This window comes from Ursus maritimus, unplaced genomic scaffold, assembly GCF_017311325.1.
Source record: "Ursus maritimus isolate PB19 unplaced genomic scaffold, ASM1731132v1 scaffold_34, whole genome shotgun sequence".
Classification (NCBI taxonomy): Eukaryota; Metazoa; Chordata; class Mammalia; order Carnivora; family Ursidae; genus Ursus; species Ursus maritimus.
In genome coordinates, this window is record NW_024426008.1 from 16,055,823 (window position 1) to 16,077,016 (window position 21,194).

The 21,194-nt window shown below is 42.8% G+C and overlaps 1 protein-coding gene across 4 annotated transcripts in view; it reads left to right on the plus strand.

The window, feature by feature from the left end:
* Window positions 1–116: 116 nt before the first annotated feature.
* CEMIP2 (cell migration inducing hyaluronidase 2) overlaps window positions 117–21,194 on the plus strand; it is a 123,908-nt gene continuing 102,830 nt past the window's right edge. For all 4 annotated transcript variants that reach the window (XM_040620246.1, XM_040620245.1, XM_040620247.1 and 1 more), the window contains exons 1-2: window positions 117–254; window positions 16,995–17,337. In XM_040620246.1, coding sequence (XP_040476180.1) covers window positions 17,007–17,337 — 331 coding nt within the window. In that variant the 5' untranslated portion in view covers window positions 117–254; window positions 16,995–17,006. The remainder of the gene's footprint in view (window positions 255–16,994; window positions 17,338–21,194) is intronic.

A 21,194-nucleotide genomic window follows, 5' to 3' on the forward strand; every position in this document is an offset into this window, starting at 1 on the left:
GGCGGAGGCGGAGGGAAGTGCGCGTCATTCCCGGGAGGAGAGCGTTTCACCTCCAGGCAGAGGCTGCGGCTGCCAGTTGCATAAAAGCAGCGGCGGCCGCGGCGGCAGCGGCAGCGGCAGCAGGCGCGGGGCTCCAGGGGCTCTCTGGCCATGGAGAGCAGATCCGGACACGGGGACGCTAGGAGCTCGGCTCCGTCTCTTTGGACTGCGGTGTAGGCACCTGAAGTAGCCGACGCTAAGTGGGGGAGGGGAAGGTAAGCCGCGGAGGGGTTCCCCCCGCCCCGCCCCGCCTCCCCAGCTGCCAGCGGGGGCCAGTGCGAGGTCGCCGCCGGCGGCCCCGCGCACAGTCCCGGCTCCCGGCGGCCTGGCATTTAGGCATTTCTGCTGAAATGGAAAACATCCTCCCGCCCTCCCCCCGCGCTCCGCCGTTCCCGGTCTCTCTCCTCTCCGGATCCGGAGTAACCGGACTCCCCCGGAGTAAATCCTCTCCGTAAGAAAGGGTCTGGGGAACCGCGTCTTGATTTCTTTCTCTCCGTCTCTCTTTTCATTACGTTTACGGGGAAGGAAACAATGGACCTTTGAAAGTCGGTGTGAACAGCCTCAAACTTTCCGGAGAGTGTTGGGGTGGGGGGTGTAAACCCCACAGGAAGCCGACCACGGTGAAAGGTTGGTAGAATGTGCATTGCAGAGTCTCGGCGTCGGTGCGCGCGCGGATGCGTTTGGGGTGACCTTTGTCTACTATTCCCCTGGGTTGGTGAACCAACCCTTCAGACCTTACCCCGCTTTGTGTTGGTAAAAGTAAGGGGGGGGTTTAAAATGCTTGCAGCTTTCTTTACGGCTGGGGTAGTCTCAGCACTGGACCCCACTCCCAGCTTTACTTTGCAGAGTTGGGAGGTCTTGGCAAAGGAGGGGATCCCGTTCTGTGAGGATCCCGGAGTTAGTAGTTAATGCCAGTTGCTACATCCTTTGCAATAAAACCAAGGTCCCCATGTCCCTGGATGCTCTCTGCTGAGGGAGCGGAAACCACTCACTTAAATTCTCTGCCTAAGGTTAGGAAAACAGACTTCGATATACGTCTCCTTTCATCAACAGTCGGGGTTAATGATGGAGTGCTTAATAATTTTAAGAACTTTAATTCCGCACAGGAGCCACTTATTGGCTTGTGTCCACTCTCCTGGTTTCAGTGTGACAATGTGATGGGTTGTTGCATAATTGCATGTGTTGAGGGTGTGCACGTGTTGTTTTTGGGAGCCCTTACCAGGACAAAATGAGAATTTAGAGGCAGTGGGATGGAGGGAGATTTCACCTGAGCTGAGGGAGGCCTCAGCCCTCTGGGCAGCCAGACCTACCTGTTGGAAGTGGCTCTGTGTTAAAAATGCATTTCAAGTATTTAGCCTTAGGGTTCTTTGGTGGGCAAAAAGGAGCTCTTAATCTTTGACCCTTGAAGGAAGCTTGCTATTTTCAGAACTGGTCTGGGCATCATGCTCTGGTTATATGCCTCTGATTAGCTATTCAAGGGCTCTTTTGGGTTTGCATTTCTTGGCAAAGCAGAAGAAAGTGCAGTGGGTACTTGTGCTTAGTAGACACTGGGTAGTACCTCCTGGTGTTGGGTCCTTTACCTTACAGTCACTCCCCTCACTTTCTGCGTACCTGCACTACAGGGTCAGAGTGTGTGGGGTGGAACTGGAAGTCTGCTCCTGGCTTTCAGTTATTCCACCTGATCCTGTTTTATCTGATGAATGTGTGTTTAAGCTCAGAAAATTAAGGTTAGAAGTGAATTTTGAGCCCTCACCTCCCTGTCTGCTTTAACAGCCTGTGCAGGAAGCCTAGGCGTGTGTGGACAGGGAGGTCCAATTAGTACATTCCTCCCTTGTGCTTGTTTAGGTTTTCTTGGTCACAGCGAATTTGTTTGAGTCCAGGCTCTTTTGTTGATCTAACCTGTAACCTACAGATTTTCCGAAGTCTCAGATTTCACAATAGGAAACCAGAATGGGACAACACCTCCTTCGTGTTCTAATGAACCTAGTCTAGCCTATTCCCAAGCTACCTTGGGAGTGGCGAGAAGACAGGCTTATAAAGGAAAGTAGTGGTGGGCCATTTCAGAAGTTGAAAGGCTACTAACCAGCTCTGCACCTCTGGGCCCGTTTCTGAATTTGAGAATGATGTGATGAGCCGCAGTGCAGAAAGAGAACACTGAAATGATTATTATTATTATTACTTTTTAAAGATTTTATTTATTTGACAGAGCAAGAGAGAGAGCACACAAGCAGGGAGAGCTGCAGGCAGAGGGAGAGGGAGAAGCAGGCCACCCGCAGAGCAGGGAGCCTGATATGGGACTTGATCCCAGGATCCTGGGATCATGACCCGAGCCAGAGGCAGACTCCCAACCAACTGAGCCACCCAGGCGCCCTGAAATGATTATTATTAAGTGCACAGTTTTATTTATTTTATTTTTTTTTTTTTAAAGATTTTTTATTTATTTACTCGACAGAGATAGAGATAGCCAGCGAGACAGGGAACACAAGCAGGGGGATGGGAGAGGAAGAAGCAGGCTCCTAGTGGAGGAGCCTGATGTGGGGCTCGATCCCACAACGCAGGGATCACGCCGTGAGCCGAAGGCAGACGCTTAACCGCTATGCCACCCAGGCGCCCCTAAGTGCACAGTTTTAGATTCCCACGGGATACTGGCTGTAAATGTGTACTTTGTAAACTGCTATAAAATAGGATCTTGCATCATCCACCCACCCACCCACCATGCATTCAACTAACAATTCTTATTCACCTATCGAGTGTCAGGCACTTGGGAAGCAATCTGAATCCCCACCGTGTGCTTGTCGGTGGAGAGAGGGAGTTGGATGGAATGATTCAAACTTGGAAGTCACAGGGAGCCAAGCTAATCTGTGCGGTGCCTTCCATCTATAAAGAAAGATGAGGCAGTCTCTGCTGTTGGAAGGAATGAGCCCAGGCTGGGGGAAAAGGAAATGAACAATTGGAGAAGGCCCGGTCAGTGTGTATGAGTGTTCGGAGCATGATGCATAGAAAGCTTTAAGAAGCCAGAGGAGGACCAGATTGGGAGTTGGCGGGGGCGGTGGGGAGGCATGGAAGCATTTTAGTGAAAAATAAAATTTTCTAAATCGGACAAAAATAATAGGGAGTGAACACGGGCGTCAGTGGTACCATTTTTGAAATGTAAAGATTGGAGTACTTGAAGTCAGAATGGAGTTTAAGACAAGGCTCTGACATTTGCTAACCGTTTGCTGCTGGCCGGATCCCCCAGTTCTTTACATGTTGTTTGTTCATCTGTAAAATTCGTTTAAGAATAATTTGTTGAATTCTTTGTGGATTAACTTTGATTTAACTTGCTGCGTATATAAGAAAGTACCATACAGGTTAGTGCTGTTTGGTATCAAAAGGTACTTCCAGAATATGTTCTTTTCAGAATTTTTTAAGCTCCAGATCATAACTTAGTCTAACTGGTCTCAGTGGCAGATTTCTGTTTTGTTGACCCTTTCCGGAGCGTTCTGAATCTCAGCTTGAGTGCAGTTTTTCAGATGGTTATGTTGGTTATTGTCATAGGGCATTCCTCAACGTGTCCAGGCCTCTTCCCATCACAGCCACAGGAAATCTTTTCATTGCGTTTGGGTTGTGAGCACTCATTAGAAGGATGGGCTGACTCGTACAGTACCTCAATTGAGAGGGGCTTGTCTGGGTCTGTCCTGAAACTGCCACGTTCTTCTACCCTGTCTCCCAATCACGCTAGCCCTTCTGCTCTCCTCTTCCCTCACAAGATGAATATGGAAAAGGGAAAAGGAAGGAAAAGCCATGCCGCTGCATTTTTGAGACCCTGGCAATGGCCCTGAGTAGTTTTCTCCATTTGTAAAGAGGTACAATTTTCAAGGATGCTGTTAAAGGAAAAGGCTGTCCCCCCCGGAAGAACAGTTGCTATCTAGGTGAAACTTGAATCTACAAGCGCTAGTTGTTTTAATCTCCTTGCCTGATTCTCTGCTTGAAATGGACTTAAGCTCATCTGACATTTTAATAAATTGCCTTCGATAGAAATCCATACTCATATTTGAAACTAGCACGTTCAGTGTGATTTGGGGAGGAGGGGGGCAGTACGAATGTAAATCAGTTTTCAGGACATGTTGAATCTTAGCATGTAGTTTGAAAGGACTTTAAAAGTAATATTAAAATGAGGAAGTTGAGACCCAGAGAGGCTAACTAATTAGGTAAAGGTCATATAGTAAATTAATGGCTGAGCAGGGACAAGAACCCCTTTGTCCTTACTTCCAGTCAGCATTTTTTCCCCCTCTAATATACTCTAATTTGTTCCTGTTTGGTTTTGTTAGCAATTTAGTTATTTTAATGTTTTAATGGGGAAATAATTTGCATTTGGGCTTAGAAACCCATTGCACCCAAGTTTAAAGCAGACACTCCACCTTTTGTGTCTGGGAGGATTTACACATGATATGATGTACACAGTGGGGTGATGTTACTTGTAAGAAATTTCTGGCAAATAAGGAACTACGTGTAAAAATGATGTTAGCTTTACTTGCATTTTTCACGAATAGTACACAAATGTAAAATATTGTAGAAGTGCACATTTTTTAAAAACAAGTTCCTGGAAACATTATTCAGATTTGTGTTGTGAATCATAGGATACAAGTGTATTAGAAATATGTTGGCATGGTCTTTTGTTTTCCCTGTTCTTGCTTTGGGAAGCCATTAATGTTGGTTGTCAGGAACTATGTCCGGCAAATATTTTATTGCATTCCTAAGATGTGCAAGGCTCTGTGCTGGTTGCTGTGAGCAGTACCAAGATGAAGGAAGCATAGGGTCCTTATGAAAATGCCTCTTTAAAAAAAATGGCACAGCCTGGGATGCTGCATATCACTGAAAACACGGACTTGCTATCTCCCATCAAATCTGTCTTTTCATCGATTAGGCAAATCTGTCTTGAAATTGTTAGTATTAGTCTAACCTTGTAGGCAGATTTGGAACGTGACATTTATTTTCATTACCTGGCCACAAGTGATCAACCTTTGATATTTACTTTATCAGGGCTCCACTTTCGTTTGGACAATAAGGAAAAGATTGACAGCACTTGGACGCTTTATATTATGAAAAGTTTGCCTCAGAGAGCTGGTAGCAGTCTTAGCTTTAATATAGTTTTTAAAATGGTGTTAACACTGCATAGAAGTGTGATTGGAACTTTGTTGCCTGAAAGGATTGCAATTTAAGACGATCCATGTTAAGCCACGGAGAAAAGAATTGTCCTCATTGACTCTGAGTTTGATATAAATATCTTAAAACATTTGAATATCCACCACAAGCCAGATGTTTTGGTCCTATCTAATTATGAAGTCTCTCCGAGGAGTGAAATTATTATTGATTTGGGGGCTCCTGCCTAATTGTTGGCTCGCACTCGGATACTGCCAATCTTCTGTTCTTATAATGGTCCTCACTGATGGTGACTCACTTCCCTGAAGAATGAAGAGTTTTTTTCCGCATACAGTGAGGTTGGAAAATTAATTATTAACATTTTAGGGAGTGGAAAGATTAAGTTGAGCACAAGGACAAATGCCTGATTCCTGTTTCAGAAGGAATGAGAAAAATGAGTCTTTTTTTTTTTTTTTATTGTGGTAAAAAAACATACTGGTTTTTACTACCACCAGTGTCACCTCTATAAAATCCACTTCGTGTGAGGATTTAAAAAATTCTGTTTCCTTAATGCCGGAGATGTGGCTTTAATCGTGCAGTGGGTACTTGATGACAGCCCTTCCCCAGCCACCCTAGGACGTGCTCAGATAGAAACAAATTGCTAGTAATATTGAGAAGCTAGCAGTTTGGTAGCGAGTGGGCTGTGTAGAGAGATAGAGCTGAAAAGGCCAAATGGAAGATGAATCGTCTTTTCAACACGGTTAATGACGTCTTTCGATGAATATTAATAGCTGCTTTCCCGAGTGCTTGTGCTGGTTTAGACACTGCCTGTCCTCTCCCTATGGTCACGCTTCACAATGTATGGTCAGCTAGCTCATGGATAACTTTCCCCTGCTGCTGAGTTACTCTGGTCTGAGCTTGGCTAACTTCAAGTGTTTCTTCTTGCTCCCTCTTTGTGCTTAAGGCCCTTGAGCTCATCATGCAGCCCCTGTTTACCTGTCCCACTGCTACTGGCGGTATTCTGTCCCTGCTCAGCTATGCAGAGGCCATGCACCCTCTAGTGCAGAGTAATTGCTCATTCGTTGGTCCTCCCTGCTGACTTTGCTGGACTTCGAGACGGGAGGAGGTGTAGTATGGTCCCTTACAGAAACCTAGGTTTCAGACGCCCCAGGAGATCAGGCACTAGGACTGTTTTTATTTTGACCAGGGACGCATCTGCAGGTGATGCTGTGCCTGCCAGCCTTCCAGAGAATTCAAGAAACTTCTGTTGTTTTCCTCCCATACTGGTCATTGTTGGACAGTGTGTTGTCGTGTTAGGGGCTGAGTTCTGTGGTAACTTTTAGTTTTTACGTGCAAAGGAAGCTATCGGTCGTGGTCTGGTGGCGTGCATTTGGGTAAGTCAGTTTGCTAGGGGTTTTAAAAATGTAACTCCATTCCATTCATAGAGATCTAATAAACTCAGGCGATCACCTCTTCAGACCCACCAGCCCAGGGTCTTTACCCTGACATGCACTGTACTTACTTGTTAACTTGGGTCCTCTCCTGACCCCCCAACACTGAGCTCTGAGCTCCTTGAAGGTAGAGATTTGTTTGTTTGTTTGTTTGTACACCGTTGGGTCCCCATCATCTAGCAGAGTCTCTTAAGAGATGTTCCAGCCTAAATGTGTTCCCTGTCGGGCAGGCCTTTACTCTCAGTGGTGAGAATTGTATTTAAAATAGGCTATGTGTTGTACGTAAAAGAAATGGTACATTTGGATTCCAGTCCCGGCCCTGCCATTAATAGAAACTTCGCTTTGATGCTGGATTGAGTGGCCCCAGATCACTTCAGTCGGAGCATCTCATTCTTCATTTGGAATATTTCCTAGTTTGGAAGGCATGTCCAAACCGCCTCGTTACCCGCTTTCTACTGTCATTGCGTTTTGGTGTCTGTATCTCAAGAGATCGTGGACTTTTGATGCGCCTCTGCTTCTTTATCAGGCAAATCTCTGTTGCCTTTTCTTTTTTTCCTACTTTCAATAATTTAACCAATGTTAACTTTCTTGGCTCTTTCTTCTTGAGAAGTATTTTCGGGCTTTGTCCCTGGCGCTCGGCAGAGAATGCAGCCCACAGGCGGGCTCTGCCCTTCGCTGTAACCTTAATTAAATCAGCCTCCCTCAGGTCAGACGCTGGCTTTGGTTCTTTCTTTCGAAGGCCAGCTGCAAGGCCGATGACACGCCTGCATCGGGCATTGTGTGCCTCTCTGGCAGCCATCCGTCACTGTCAGCAGGTTGGGAGCCTGTGTCCTCCCAGCCTGTGGGGAACAAGGGCGGAGGGGGATGGTCTAAGGAGCATTGGGAAGGAGGGGAGAAAGGAGGGCAGCTTTTCAATAGAGAGAATTAAGGAGAAAAAAGAAACTGAGGAATAATAATTGGGAAAAGGAAATAGGAGTGAAGAGCAGAGGACTGGTAGGTAAAACGACCCACCCTCTCCTTTCTCCCGTTTTCCAAGTTGAAGATTGTTCTGCCTTCAATTTTGTTTATCCTTCAGTTCTTTCCTTCCACCCAGGGGTCTATCTACTTTGCTTTTTTGAAATTTATTTTTGACTGGGTCAGGAGTGTTCGAAATTCTTCATCGTCAGCCTTTCTCTCCTGTTGGTCTGTGGGTCTGTTTCCTTTTTTCTTTTGCTTGTCTTTTGTTGCCCTTGGTAATGTTCTTCAGCCTTTTCGCTCTGTCCGCCATCTTGGCTTTGGGGTCAAGCACTGCTTTTCAGGGAGATGCTTAACAGATTTGAAAAAGGCAGGATTAATGAGTATGTTTGGTGTCAGGAAAATCAGACATCTGTCTCCTGTCCCTTGCATAAATGAGAGTACTATAAGAATGAACTGAAAACATTTCTTAAAAGTCGCCTATATAACTTTAAGATGGGAAAGTGTTCACTTGGTTTACTTTGTGCACCAGATATCATGAATAAAGACTCTTTGTTCAGAGGAATCCATATTTAACAGGGGATTCCAACCTAATTTTCGAGGATATATCCACTTTAGTGAAATTGCAGCCGATTTGCTAATCTGAATTCCTTCACTGCAGACCCGTAAACTCAGCATTCATTTGTTCCTTGTTTTTTTCCACATAACCCAACTCTTAGTATTTTTAGTTAATTTTTGTTTTCCAGGGATTTATTATTTCCTGACTATGGTTTTCTGGCCAAGACCTTAATAACAGTAGAGCTTAACAAAAAGTGAGTATCTCAGCAGGAAAAAAAAACCAATGTCTTCTGCCTTTAAATAATACTTATTCTGACTCAGATGCTTTGCGACAAAAAATAATTTTTAGTCAATTTAGTCTTTTTAGGAGATTATAGGTTTGAAAATTTCCTTGTCATTTCTCCCTATTATATTTTCACAGAGTTAGTATGTACTGGGAGAGTGGTTTCCTTCTGAGGCAAGAGGTACTGTGAACAATGATGCATGGGACTAGACTAGAAGTCTGGGTGTATTGGTGTTTATACGTAATAGTTGCTCAACTTTGGGGAGTATCATTCATCGTATGTGTCTAAATTGACCAAGTGGAAAAAGAAGGTAGGAGAATAAAAATGAAGATTTCTCAGCCTGTATCCTTTCCCTGCATAGGGAGAGGTTTTTAATGGAGGGTTGGTGCTTCCCCTCTGCCTCTGAACATTGGCCTGGGCACGATCAGCTTAGTAAAAGTAAACCAGAATGAATATAAATAAACTAACCATGCCAAGTGTCGTATTTCTTGGAGACATGTCAGGCAACTGCAGGTGATAGTGACTCACCGTGGTTTGGAGAGTTGAAAAGAAGAGACAAAAGGCCTTCCTGTGCAAGGTAATGATGGAGAATAGGTTTGTCTGAGAGCACTGTTCTGTTTGGAGGTCTCAGGGCTTTGGATTCTTCAGGTGTGTGCTTGCACAAACCAAGCTGATCTCTGAATGGAACTGAACTTAATTTTCCTCCACCATCTGTCTGTTCTCTCCCAAAAAGCTATAAGTACAGACCTAGCATTTCTGTTGAATTCTGTTGCAAGGATTATTGTTTAAAAATTTATTTTATCCTATATGCTCTGGGAATAGGATATGCATTCAAAGATATTCCCCTAAACCATGTGTAGAAGGATGTTCCCCCAGAAACTTTTCAACCATTGTTTTTGTTTTTTTAAAGATTTTATTTATTTATTCAACAGAGACAGCCAGCGAGAGAGGGAACACAAGCAGGGGGAGTGGGAGAGGAAGAAGCAGCCTTCTAGCGGAGGAGCCTGATGTGGGGCTCGATCCCAGAACACTGGGATCACATCCTGAGCTGAAGGCAGACGCTTAACAACTAAGCCACCCAGGCGCCCCTCAACCACTGTTTTTGAAAAATCTTTATGATACGTATTTAAATACGTAATCTTCATGAAAATATTGATCGCACTTAAGTATTTATTTGACATTTTGAGAAACTAAAGGGCCAAAAAGTCGGTTTTTCTAAGCTTATTTCTTACAGAACAGCTTTATATGATTAAAGTGCTGAGCTCATTGTTAACCAACTATAGACATAATCTGAATCTACAACTACACCCTCCCCCAACACCCTATACTTGATTCCTTGATGTTATCTTTCTCCTAAAATTGGGAGATTGGAACTTGGAACCGTTCATTGGAAGTTCAAGGCCATTAGGAGCTGGTTAAAATTTTAATTAGGTCATAATTACTAATAATTACAAACATCTGTCATTTATTTTCAAGATAATTCACAAACACCTCTTGTTCCTGGCGTGCGTTACTTTTTGTTGTGACCGAGAGCATACCAGTGGGTGTGTGGTAAAGACCAACCAAGATCTTGATAAAAGGAAGTTTCCTCAGCCAGATTTTGGCCAGTTGTTCCGAAACTCGACTATAATTTGCAAAATCGACCTTTAGACTGGATACTGTTTCAAAAATTATGTGCTTGATCAAAGAAGAGTAAACTTGAGGTGATGCCAGCTTCTTGACTGTTCCTGTAAGCCTGAATTTTCCATTCAAAAATAAGTTCGCATAGCAAGTGTAGGTAGGATTTAAAAGACTTTAAATGAGTTGAAAGTAGTGCATTTTCATTAGGTGTTCGATAGGATGGGGTCAGTACGCATGGCATGGCAGTGGGCTAGAAGAGCCCCTCTCCACTGGGTTGGAGAGGCTGCGTGGTTTGGGGGACTGAATATACAGCCTCGAGGGCAAGCATCCTCAACCACTGTGTGAATAATAAGCATGTATAGTAGGCGGTTTGTCTTTGATGTTAGCATCTGGGCAGTAGAAAGAACGTGAAAACTCAGCCCTTTTAAAGAGCGCTTACTGGCTTTGAATTACCGCTGTGTCTGTATTGAGAAGATTTTCCCTTTGATCCCAACATTGTTTTCAAAGTAAGCTCTGTGCCCAATGTGGGGCTCGAACTCACGACCTGCTGATGAAGAGTTGCACACTCTACCGACTGAGCCAGCCAGGCGCCCCAGATGACAGCACTTATCGTCTGTCTGCATGATATGAAGTGGGGTGGAACACCTTCCTTTTTCCTATGTGCCTACTGCATTTCCTACTGTTTTGCTGCAAGTATTACAAAATATTGTGAAATGTTGAGCTTGTCTAGTTTGCCGCTTTTTATCTTTAGAATTCCTGTTTGCAGTTGGTAATAATATCTTTAGCCACCTGCTAGATTGCACGCTAGGATTGCATTTTGTAAAAATTAATGCTTTGGGTTTTTTGCTTGAAGTAGTAAATGTTCTTAGTTTTTCCCAAATCAGGGTAACAGATATAGGCAGATAAGACAAATTTCCCTGAGCCTCAAGGATGTTGAAGAAAGATTGAGTGGGAAATTCCAACCTGTGTGTGTGTGTGTGTGTGTGTGTGTGTGTGTGTGTGTGTGTGTGTGTGGTCTATAGAGGTAGGGTGTGATCTAAGTTCAACAAGCACCTAGTGAGGACCTACTGTGTGTTGTAAGGCCCTGTGAGAATACTGAGTTACGTAAGACTAGTCCCTGTACTCAAGAAGCTCATATTCAACTGCAGAGTTTGGATGGACAAGTCCACATGCGAACTGAAACATAAGGCAGAAAGCAAGATGATCCAACAAGAGTTTTATTTAAGAAATTTTTTTTTAGTAATCTCTACACTCAATGTGGGGCTTGAACTCATGACCCCAAGATCAAGAGTTAGAGGCTCTACCAACTGAGCCAGCCAGTACAGGAGCCCCCCAATAAGAGTTTTAGATAGAGTGCAGGGAAGAACAGCCAAGGAACTTCTTGTAGAATCCTGAGATGACAGGGCTTCATGGATGGGATAGGATAGCATGGTGTTTGACAACTTTAAATGAGCATATCTCAGTTTTCTTAAAGTCATGCTCTTTTTTTATAGGCCCAAGAAACTCTCGCCAGTCTGATCTCCTTTAACGTTATTGAAATTCCAAAATAAACTATTTTCTGTGATTACTCCTTTTCATTGAGTGCTCTCGCCAAATGCACAGACCCTTCCCATCTCGAGTTACTGTTTGAGGTTATACACTTTTTTAAAACAATATTTTATTTATTTATTTGACAGAGAGAGACAGCAAGAGAGGGAACACAAGCAAGGGAAGTATGAGAGGGAGAAGCTGGCTTCCCACCGAGCAGGCAGCCCGATGTGATGTGGGGCTCGATCCCAGGACCCTGGGATCATGACCTGAGCCGAAGGCAGCCGCTTAACGGCTGAGCCACCCAGGAGCCCCGAGATTATACACTCTTTTTATCCAACAGAAGAATTCTATTTAAAATAACAGCAAGCTTTAAAGGTGTTTTTTTTTTTGTGAGTTTTTTTTTAGACAAAAGTAGTAGGTTTTGAATGCTTTCCCTTTTTTAGCGTTTGCATTTATATCTTTCAAGTTGATATGGTTTCATATTCTTAGTAATTTCTTGTATTATGTACTTTAAATGTTTGCCTAAATTCCCTGGGAAGATCTTTAATGGCATGATATTTATTTATTTATATGATAGTATGAAGTATGACATATGATATTTTTTTACTTACTGTTTTACTTTTTAATTAATTAGTTGCTGCTAAGCCTTTCAGGTAAGCCTTTTTACCATCTGGTAAATACATATGAGATAATTCTTTCACATACCAAAAGTTATGCTTCAGAACCTTCATGGAGTGCATTTCCAAACTCAACACGAATGACTTGGTTTTCTCCCGTTTTGGATTATCTGTCTGTGTTTAGGGATTTAGCTTAGGCTGCAATAGCTGTTCAAATACATCATAAAATGCTAACATGTTCCTTCTGTAGAGTGCTGTGTTCTTACACTAGAAAGACAGCCCTCTTAAAAACGACATGTAATATAAGCAAATTATTAGTGTATTGAGTAAAAACACTGGTCTGTCATAAAAACTTTAAAATGACAGCTCATACTCACCTTGAAGTCTGGAAAGCCAGAGGGAACTCTTCATGCATTCTTCTGTCAGGTGCCTCTTTGTTCTCAGAACCCCAAACTCACACTAGCCCAGTGCTGTACATGTATTTTCTGTTTCCTGTGGTTTTCTTAATAGCAATTTCTTTTCTCTAGCTTCCTTTATTGTAAGAATACAGTGTATAATACATATAACATTTTATAAAGTGTGTGGTAACCAACCTTTATGTCATCCATAAGGCTTCTAGCCAATAGTAAGCCATTATTAGTTAAATTTTTGGAGAGTCAAAAGTTATACATGGATTTTTGACTGCTTGGGCAGGGGAGGCAGGGATCAGTGCCCCTAGCCACCCCCCAAATCAAGGGTCAACTGTATTTCCTTGGTCAGTTCCACTCTGCCTTCAAGCAAGTGATTAAAATTGAATTTAGGAATTTTTTTGGATGCTGCAAATCTTTTGTCTGTCCTCCCTGGTGCTTACCACGATTCTCTAGTGACCGCAGGAGCTCACAATTGAATGAGTGAAATGTCAGTTCTTCCTACAAATAATTTAAATCTATAACTAGCAATCATTATATTTTTAAGTAATTGATTCATAATACTGCTCCTAAACTCACAAATATCAAATGAAATTCTAAAGCAGTGTATTTGTATCTTGTATCTTTAAAAATCATGATAAATTGAAAGAGAAATCTGCATAAAATGATTCTTTTAGTTGTAATGTTTTAAATGTTTATTTATTTATATAAGTAATGTCTACAGCCAACATGGGGCTTGAACTCACGACCCCGAGGTCAAGCATCACATGTTCTTCTGACTGAGCCAGCCAGACGTCCCTGGTTGTAGTTTTAAGGTAGTTTTCAACAGTGTGTTTACTTCTTAGGAAAAGAATGATTGTATTTGTTGCTTATGCATTTACACGTTTTCCAGTAAAGTGGAGCTTATGGGCTCCGAATATGAACATAAATATATTTAGTTTTGGGGCACCTGGGTGGCTCAGTTGGTAGAGCATGCAACTCTTGATCTCAGGGGTCATGAGTTCAAGCCCCATGTTGGGTGTGGAGTTTACTTAAAAAAAATAAAAATTAAAAAAAATATATATATATATATTTGGTTTTACAAAAGAATTATGGGCAAAACACAGCCACAGTTATTTTTCATTTATTGACCATTTTAGTTTGTGGCAGAGAGCATCTGAGTTTTCCATGTTAGGATATCATTTTGTCAATGTGAAGACACAAATTATTCCCAGTGGGTTGGTGGCTTCATTTAGCCTCTTACTGCCTGTTATTATATTGTGGGTACATCTGGAGACGCATCATCTCCCACAAAAGGGCCCTCCAGCCTGTTAAGTAATAACAACCTTTCTCACCCCGAAACAATGAAGTATCTGATGATTGCTGCCTCAAACAAAAGCTTCCCACTCCCTTTCAGAGCAGATTAGAGCCATGATTCCCCTCCCACCCTGGTGAGCCAGGCACTCAAGAATATCTAGTTTAGCCCTTTCTTTGTTAATAAAGGATCATAAAGGGGTCTTTGTTATACTCTCTCATTTGTTCCAGCAGGATGTCTCCATTATTTCGCTCTGCTGTTTGGCACATGCAGCAGTTTCTTCAATAGCACCTTGAATCGTGTTCTCTTCCCTTTGTCACGAAGCTTAAGCTTCTTCTAAATAATTACTTTTGTTCAGAAATCAAACCCCGCTAACCAAGTGTTTTTGACAGACACACTGACTCTGAGAATGTTCTTTGCCCCATGTAAAATCAGCATCAACTCCTGATTAGATTCCCTTTCTGTTCCCATTAATTTCCATGTCGTTTGGGCCCTGGGAATGCTTATTGATGGCTTTTCTAATGACCACATTTTGTGTTTCATGGATTTGCTGTGTTTTAGAGCAATTTGGGGGACCGTTATGATGCGGATCTTATTCATTGTTTTGGCAGAAGATGAGGGGATTAGTTACAACGGTACTGAATGAACAGGTGACTCTGAGATGCTCTAGTTATTAAGGAAGGGAAGTAATGGAAGTGGTTGAACATCGTGTTTCTGAAGCCACTGAACACATTTATCCATGGTCCTTGCAAAAAGAACATGATATAAGCATAGCATTTCTTTTTTTTTTTTTTTTTTAAAGATTTTATTCATTCGACAGAGATAGAGACAGCCAGAGAGAGAGGGAACACAATCAGGGGGAGTGGGAGAGGAAGAAGCAGGCTCACAGCGGAAGAGCCTGATGTGGGGCTCGATCCCACAACGCTGGGATCACGCCCTGAGCCGAAGGCAGACGCTTAACCGCTGTGCCACCCAGGTGCCCCAAGCATAGCATTTCTTGCTTCCCTGCATTCTTTCTTTGACTCTGCAAAGTAACAGAATAGGGTTGCATTCATAACTTTACTCTTTCATTCAGAAACTTACAAGTGCTTACTATAAAGAATAAAAAGGGCCTGACCTTGTTTTATGTGTGTGTCAGCTTCTCTTGGGTAAGAATCATTTGTAGTGAACTTTTGCATGAGGAATTCGTAAAAATATTAATGTGCTGACTAATGAATATAATATTCATACTTAGCTCATTCTAGCTTGCAAATCAGAAAACTGATTTCTTTGACATTATTGCCTCATTTGCTTTGAAACACACATTAGTATAATGGTTAGTATATGGTTAGTATAATGGTTAAGAGCCTGAACTCTAGCGCCCTGGGTTTGAATCCTGGCTTCCCCATATACTAGCTAATGAACCTTTCTAGGCCTCAGTTTTTCTCATGTGTAAAATGGGGACCATGGGAGCTACTGAGATTTGTTGTATAAAATGTATTAGATGACTAATACACGTGAGAGGTTTAGAACAGTGCCTGGCAATAAGGACTCTGAGTTAGATTTTTTAAAAAAACTATTCTAACTATAATATTTGAATGCCTATTTTTAAACAAAATTTGAGGATTTAAGGAGATTGTTAAAAAACAGCATTCAGTTGAGTGAGTTGGAAGATCTAATTGGCTTTACTTAATGATCCATGAATCAGGCAGCATCTCACGTTAGCAGATAGAAAAGGGCTCCAAGGAGCTGTGCAAAATGAAAGGCTTTTTTAGGCAGAGGGGGCAGAAAAAGAAGTTTCTAGCAAAGAGTGGATTGTTTCAGGCGAGGTCACTTTCCTTTGGGGAAGGCAGGGGTCTGTCAGGCGGATTATTTTACTAGTGCTTACCAGGTAATTCCAGACTGGTTAAAGGTTACATTCCTGAGAGAGCCTGAGACCTCATTTAGGTTAAGTGTTAAGTCTCAGTTTGGTGACGTGGCCTTAGCACATTTTGGGCCTGTGGTCTCTTTTTCAACCAGAGAATGTAGACTTTAGGTTTTCTCACTAAATGAATTCATAATCTATGAATTAGTCCATAGTTAAAGGATAACACAGGTACAAATGCTTAAGTTGCTTCACTGAAAGATAAATCCAGTGGGGAAATCGAACACCTCGACATAACAGCTTTTCTATTGGAACAAGCCAACGTGGGGTCCTCGTAGGATGCATGGACTTTAACTTCAGTTTGAAGAGCTTAGAGTCATGATTCGCAAAAAGTGTGACCACTTGCTTCAGTGTCCCACCAAGTATGTGTTAAAGATGTAAAATCCGTGGCCTCTTTGCACCAGTGGGGCTGGAATCCCTGGCGTAGAGAGCCCAGGAATCTACATTTTTAACAAATACCCTGGTGATTCTTAGGCACAATGAAAATTGAGAACAGTTGCGTTAGGAGAGTGGCTCTCAGCCAAGATGCTTGTTAGAATCACTTGGTGGCGGGGTGGCGGGGGGAGCATTTAACAGATGGAGATGCTTGGATCCTGACTTCATTGTTCGGGGTGTGGCACGGGGCACTCCTGTTAGTGGGTGATTCAGAGGTGTAGCCAGGGTCATTGACATTAGAAGACAGTTAGTGATTTTATCAGAGGTGTGCACTGACTTGGTATTTTCAGAGTCATTACAGTGGTTACCAGGGACTAGGGGGAGGGAGGAATGGGGAATTCTTGCCAGATGGCTACATAGTTTCTGTTTGGGATGATGAAAATGTCCTGGAGATGGGTGGTGGTGACGACTGTGCAAAATCATGAAGGTACTGAATGCCACGGGACTGTGCGCTTTAAAAATAGTTAAAGTGGTGAGTTTTCTGCTACGTGATTTGATCACAATAAAACCACTTCACAAAGCCATTACAGGGGTGCCTGGGGGGCTCAGTCGGTTGGGCGGCCAGCTCTTGGTTTCGGGTCAGGTCATAATCTCAGGGTCCTGGAATCGAGCCCCATGTCAGGCTCTGCGCTCAGCAGGGAGTCTGCTTGAAGATTCTCTCCCTCTCCCTCCGTCCCTCCCCCTGCTCGCTCGTCTGTGCGCTCTCTCAAATAAATAAATCTTAAAAAAAAAACATTATAACTCTCAGTGTTTCTGAACCTTGATTTTTTTCTTTTCACAGTGACAGTGTATCATGCATGCCACTGATTCCAGGGGACACTCCCCTGCTTTCCTTCAGCCTCAGAATGGAAACAGCCATCGCTCATCCGGCTATGTTCCAGGGAAGGTTGTGCCCCTGCGGCCCCCTCCTCCTCCAAAGAGCCAAGCTTCAGCCAAATTGACCTCCATCAGACAGGAAGCCCGGGCCACCTTTGCTTTCTCGCCTGAAGAGCAGCAAGCCCAGAGAGAAAGCCGAAAGCAGAAGCGGCACAAAAATACTTTCATTTGCTTTGCTATCACTAGTTTCTCATTTTTTGTTGCACTCGCGGTCATTTTAGGGATCTCCTCAAAATACGCTCCAGATGGTAAGTGGCGCCTGTATGCACGTGTGGGCATGCACGCGTACAAAGCACATGGTCTAGGAGAAGGAGGGAAGGAAATAGTAGAATGGAACTAAAAAGGAAAACTTGTGTTAACTTGGCTCTAGCTAATTCATATATAATTAGAGAATAGGAGGCATAACTGCTTATTAAAGCAATTGTTAAAGGAATCCAGTGGAAATGATATAATCGAAGGATTGCTCTTCTTTCCACTTTGCTGCTTTGTCCCAGCTCTCAAGATGCTCTTGGAGCATTTCCTTTCAAAATGTTCATTTTAAGAGTCTACTGAATTCTTGTGGTAGCACAATTTTATCCTGGTAGATATGGTTTTCTGAGTGCCAACGTTTTTAGTGATAAAAATTACTGAATTATAGGGGCACCTGGCTGGCTCAGGCCGTAGAGTGTATGTGACTTGATTTCATGATTGTGAGTTCGAGCCCCATGTTGGGTGTGGAGCCTACTTAAAATGAAAAGTGAAAAAATAATATATCTTAAAAAAATTACTAAATGTAGTGATAAAACTACATTTGATTTTTTTTTTTGTAAAAATGAGTGAAAATACTAAGATTTGTGTTCTGTGGCTTGAAACTGACTGGGAGACTATTCTAAAAGAGAAGCTTCAAGTACTTTTGAGGAACAGTGTATATTCTCGAAGGAAAATATCCATTAGGAGCTTTAAGATCTGATACATTTCTCTAAAAATCACTCATTCCTTCATAGTTAAATATCATGTGGGCAGGTTTTCATTTCTGAAATGGCCTTTGCTTTTCAGATGGGTAATGGATCAATACTTAAAATGGTTTTGAAGAAATTCATTGTCAGTCAGCCTTAATCTAGTATCAACAAAGAATGGCCTCATGATAGAGTCCCATCCACCAGTCTGAAAACCCGAGGGCTCAGGGCTGTTGGAGGAGAAGTGGACCATAACACCCTGGGTTGGGCATCATTTTTGTCTGCAATTTTTTTTCCTTTCCTCTCTACGGCAGATTTTTGTCCAATTAGATGCCTCCTTAATTAAATGGATAGAACATCTGAGAAGCATGTTATCCTTTGTAGGACTTACAGATACTATTTTATTTCGTTTCCATGGGTGCTTTAGGGGTTTTTATAGACTTTGAAGTTCTGGGGGAGATTGTGTCAGTGCTTCTAAGAGAACAGACCTGAAGTAAGAGAGATGTTCATATCAGCGTCTTCGTTGACCACGCCAGTAGACCACAGAAGGAATTGGTCACGTTGCTTTCTATTGGCTCTTCACACTGACTTCCTATCCCCTTTTCTCCCGCAAAATAACGAAGTTCACTGCAGTTGGTTCATTCTTCCCAAGTAATCTGCAGTAAAGAGATGTCAGATCTGGGGGGAGGATCAAAGCTGAAATCTGTGGCTTTAATTGATGTTTTCATTTTCCGTCTAAGACAGTGAATCACTGATGTGGTTCCTTTGAATCAACATTCTTTAGTTTCACATTTTGGCAGTTTAAGTGTAGAACTTCATTGGAAATATGTTGTATGCTGACATCCTTCAGGGTCAGCCTCACTGTGGTTATTGCTGTTACATAATCTTGATAATGAACCCGCAGCCTAGCCGTGGGCAGCCGGGAAGGCAGGGCTGCGGATCTGCTCGTCAGTGCTTTCTGCAGACCATGTATTTTCTCATTAAGTGTACTTTACTGGGAAGAAATAGAGTTTTTGGCGATGGTTCCTAGGGAAGCATGCTGTCCTGGGAAATAATTAAAAATAAGAGGAATTGGGGCACCTGGGTGGCTAGTCAATTAAGCGTCCGACTCTTGATTTTGGCTCAGGTCACGATCTCAGTGTTGTGAGATCGAGCCCTGCGTGGGGCTCTACACTGGGCATGGAGCTTGCTGAAGAGTCTTTCTCTTCCTCTCTAAAAAAACAAACCAACAGCAACAACAAAACAAAAACCAAGCGAAATTATATAACCATTCGGTAGGCACTACATGTCAAAAGACTGGATTTCCTTCTCAGTAGCTGGGCATATAGTGCTTGTTATATGGGGCATCCATTTGCTTGTGATATAACATCGTGGAGAATTCCTGCTCGCTGTTTTATGGAAAGAGAGGGAGGTTGAAGAGAAGCTGAAGAAATCCTTAGTATTAAGTCAGAACACATTCAAGAGATTTCTTTTTTTTTTAAATATATATATATATATATTTTTTTTTTTTAAAGATTTTATTTATTTATTTGACAGAGACAGCCAGCGAGAGAGGGAACACAGCAGGGGGAGTGGGAGAGGAAGAAGCAGGCTCCCAGTAGAAGAGCCTGACGTGGGGCTCGATCCTACAACACCGGGATCACGCCCTGAGCTGAAGGCAGATGCTTAACGACTGAGCCACCCAGGCGCCCCTCAAGAGATTTCTTGTTTCTTCAATGGAAAGAAACATTTAAGGATTATTTCTAGTCTAATAGTGATGATCACTGACTTATCTGAATTACGTATCGGTGATTATGAAACTGCTTTGAGAAAAATTCTATGAGATAATTGCCAAGGACTTAACCAGTGAGGCTGATTTGAACTGCAGTAGTTACCATCACCTCAAAGAGAAAGTACGAGCCTAGGGCAACATGAGTGCTTAGAAGTGAGACGTTGGCATTAAGGGTTATGCAATTCAAAATGAGGAATCAGAATTTTCTTTCTATAAAAATTAATATCTTTGTGCTGCACTCAGCCTCTCCACTTTCCCTCCTGTGATTTCCCAACATGTACCTCCTACCTTCATATGATTCCCAAGCACACCTTGCCTATCCCTGCCTGGGCTGAGTTTCATCATGGGCTGCCCCTTGCTCTTCTAACTGAGCAAACAACAGACTTAGATAGCGAGGGGAACTTGCATCTCTCACCTTCATGCTCTTCTTCTTTTTTTTTTTTTTTTTGGAGAGGGGGCTGGGAGAAGGGCAGAGGGAGAGGGAGAGAGAGAATCTTAAGCTCTATGTCCAGCACGGAGCTCGACACAGGGCTTGATCTCACGACCCTGAGATTATGACCCGAGGCGAAATCAAGAGTCAGACACTTAAGCTACTGAGCCATCCAGGCGCCCCCATGCTCTTATTTAAGTACTATCTACCCTTTGAAGGGCCAGGTCTCGTGTCCTTCGGCTCTGTCGAAACTGCCTAGGTACTCCAGCCTACCCTTCCTTTCTCTGAGCTCATTTGCGCATCACGCAACTGCCACATTGTTCAGTGTTTCATTATTTCCTATCTGGTGGCTTTTCTCACAAGCTCTGCAGACTGTGAGTTCATTCTATGCTTTATAAATTTTATAGTATCTAGGACAAAATGAGCAAATGGATCCTCCATAAATACTTGGTCATGAGTTGATCAAAACCAGTGTCATTCCTGTCCCTTGCCCCCTAAATTCTAGCAGGTCTCATGCATTACATAGCTGTAGCAATGCAGAATACCTTCATGTTTCCTTCATCACCTACTCAAGGGGCAAATCCTAATTCTAGTAAAGGAATACCACACGTCCAGTAAACCTCATTTCTTAAGGGGGAACTTGCATATCTCTCAACTTGCTGAGTAATCTTGGATTTGGCTTCCCTGATCTGTAGTTTCCTCATCTCTGAAAAATGAGAAGTCATGCCTTTGGCCGTTTGCATCTTGCAGTTTCACTGGGAAAGCGTGCGTATCTGCACATAGCTGACATTTATCAGCTGCCGTCTGTGGAGTGATAGAGGTGCTTCTGTCGCCTACTTTATGATTCACATGCACAGGAAGGAACCTGGGAAGAGCTGACATACCTATTACTCAGCAGTTCCCATTTTTAATTTACTAGTATGTTGCGAATATATTTTTTTTTCTAAAACCTCTTCCTAGTGTGGGTCC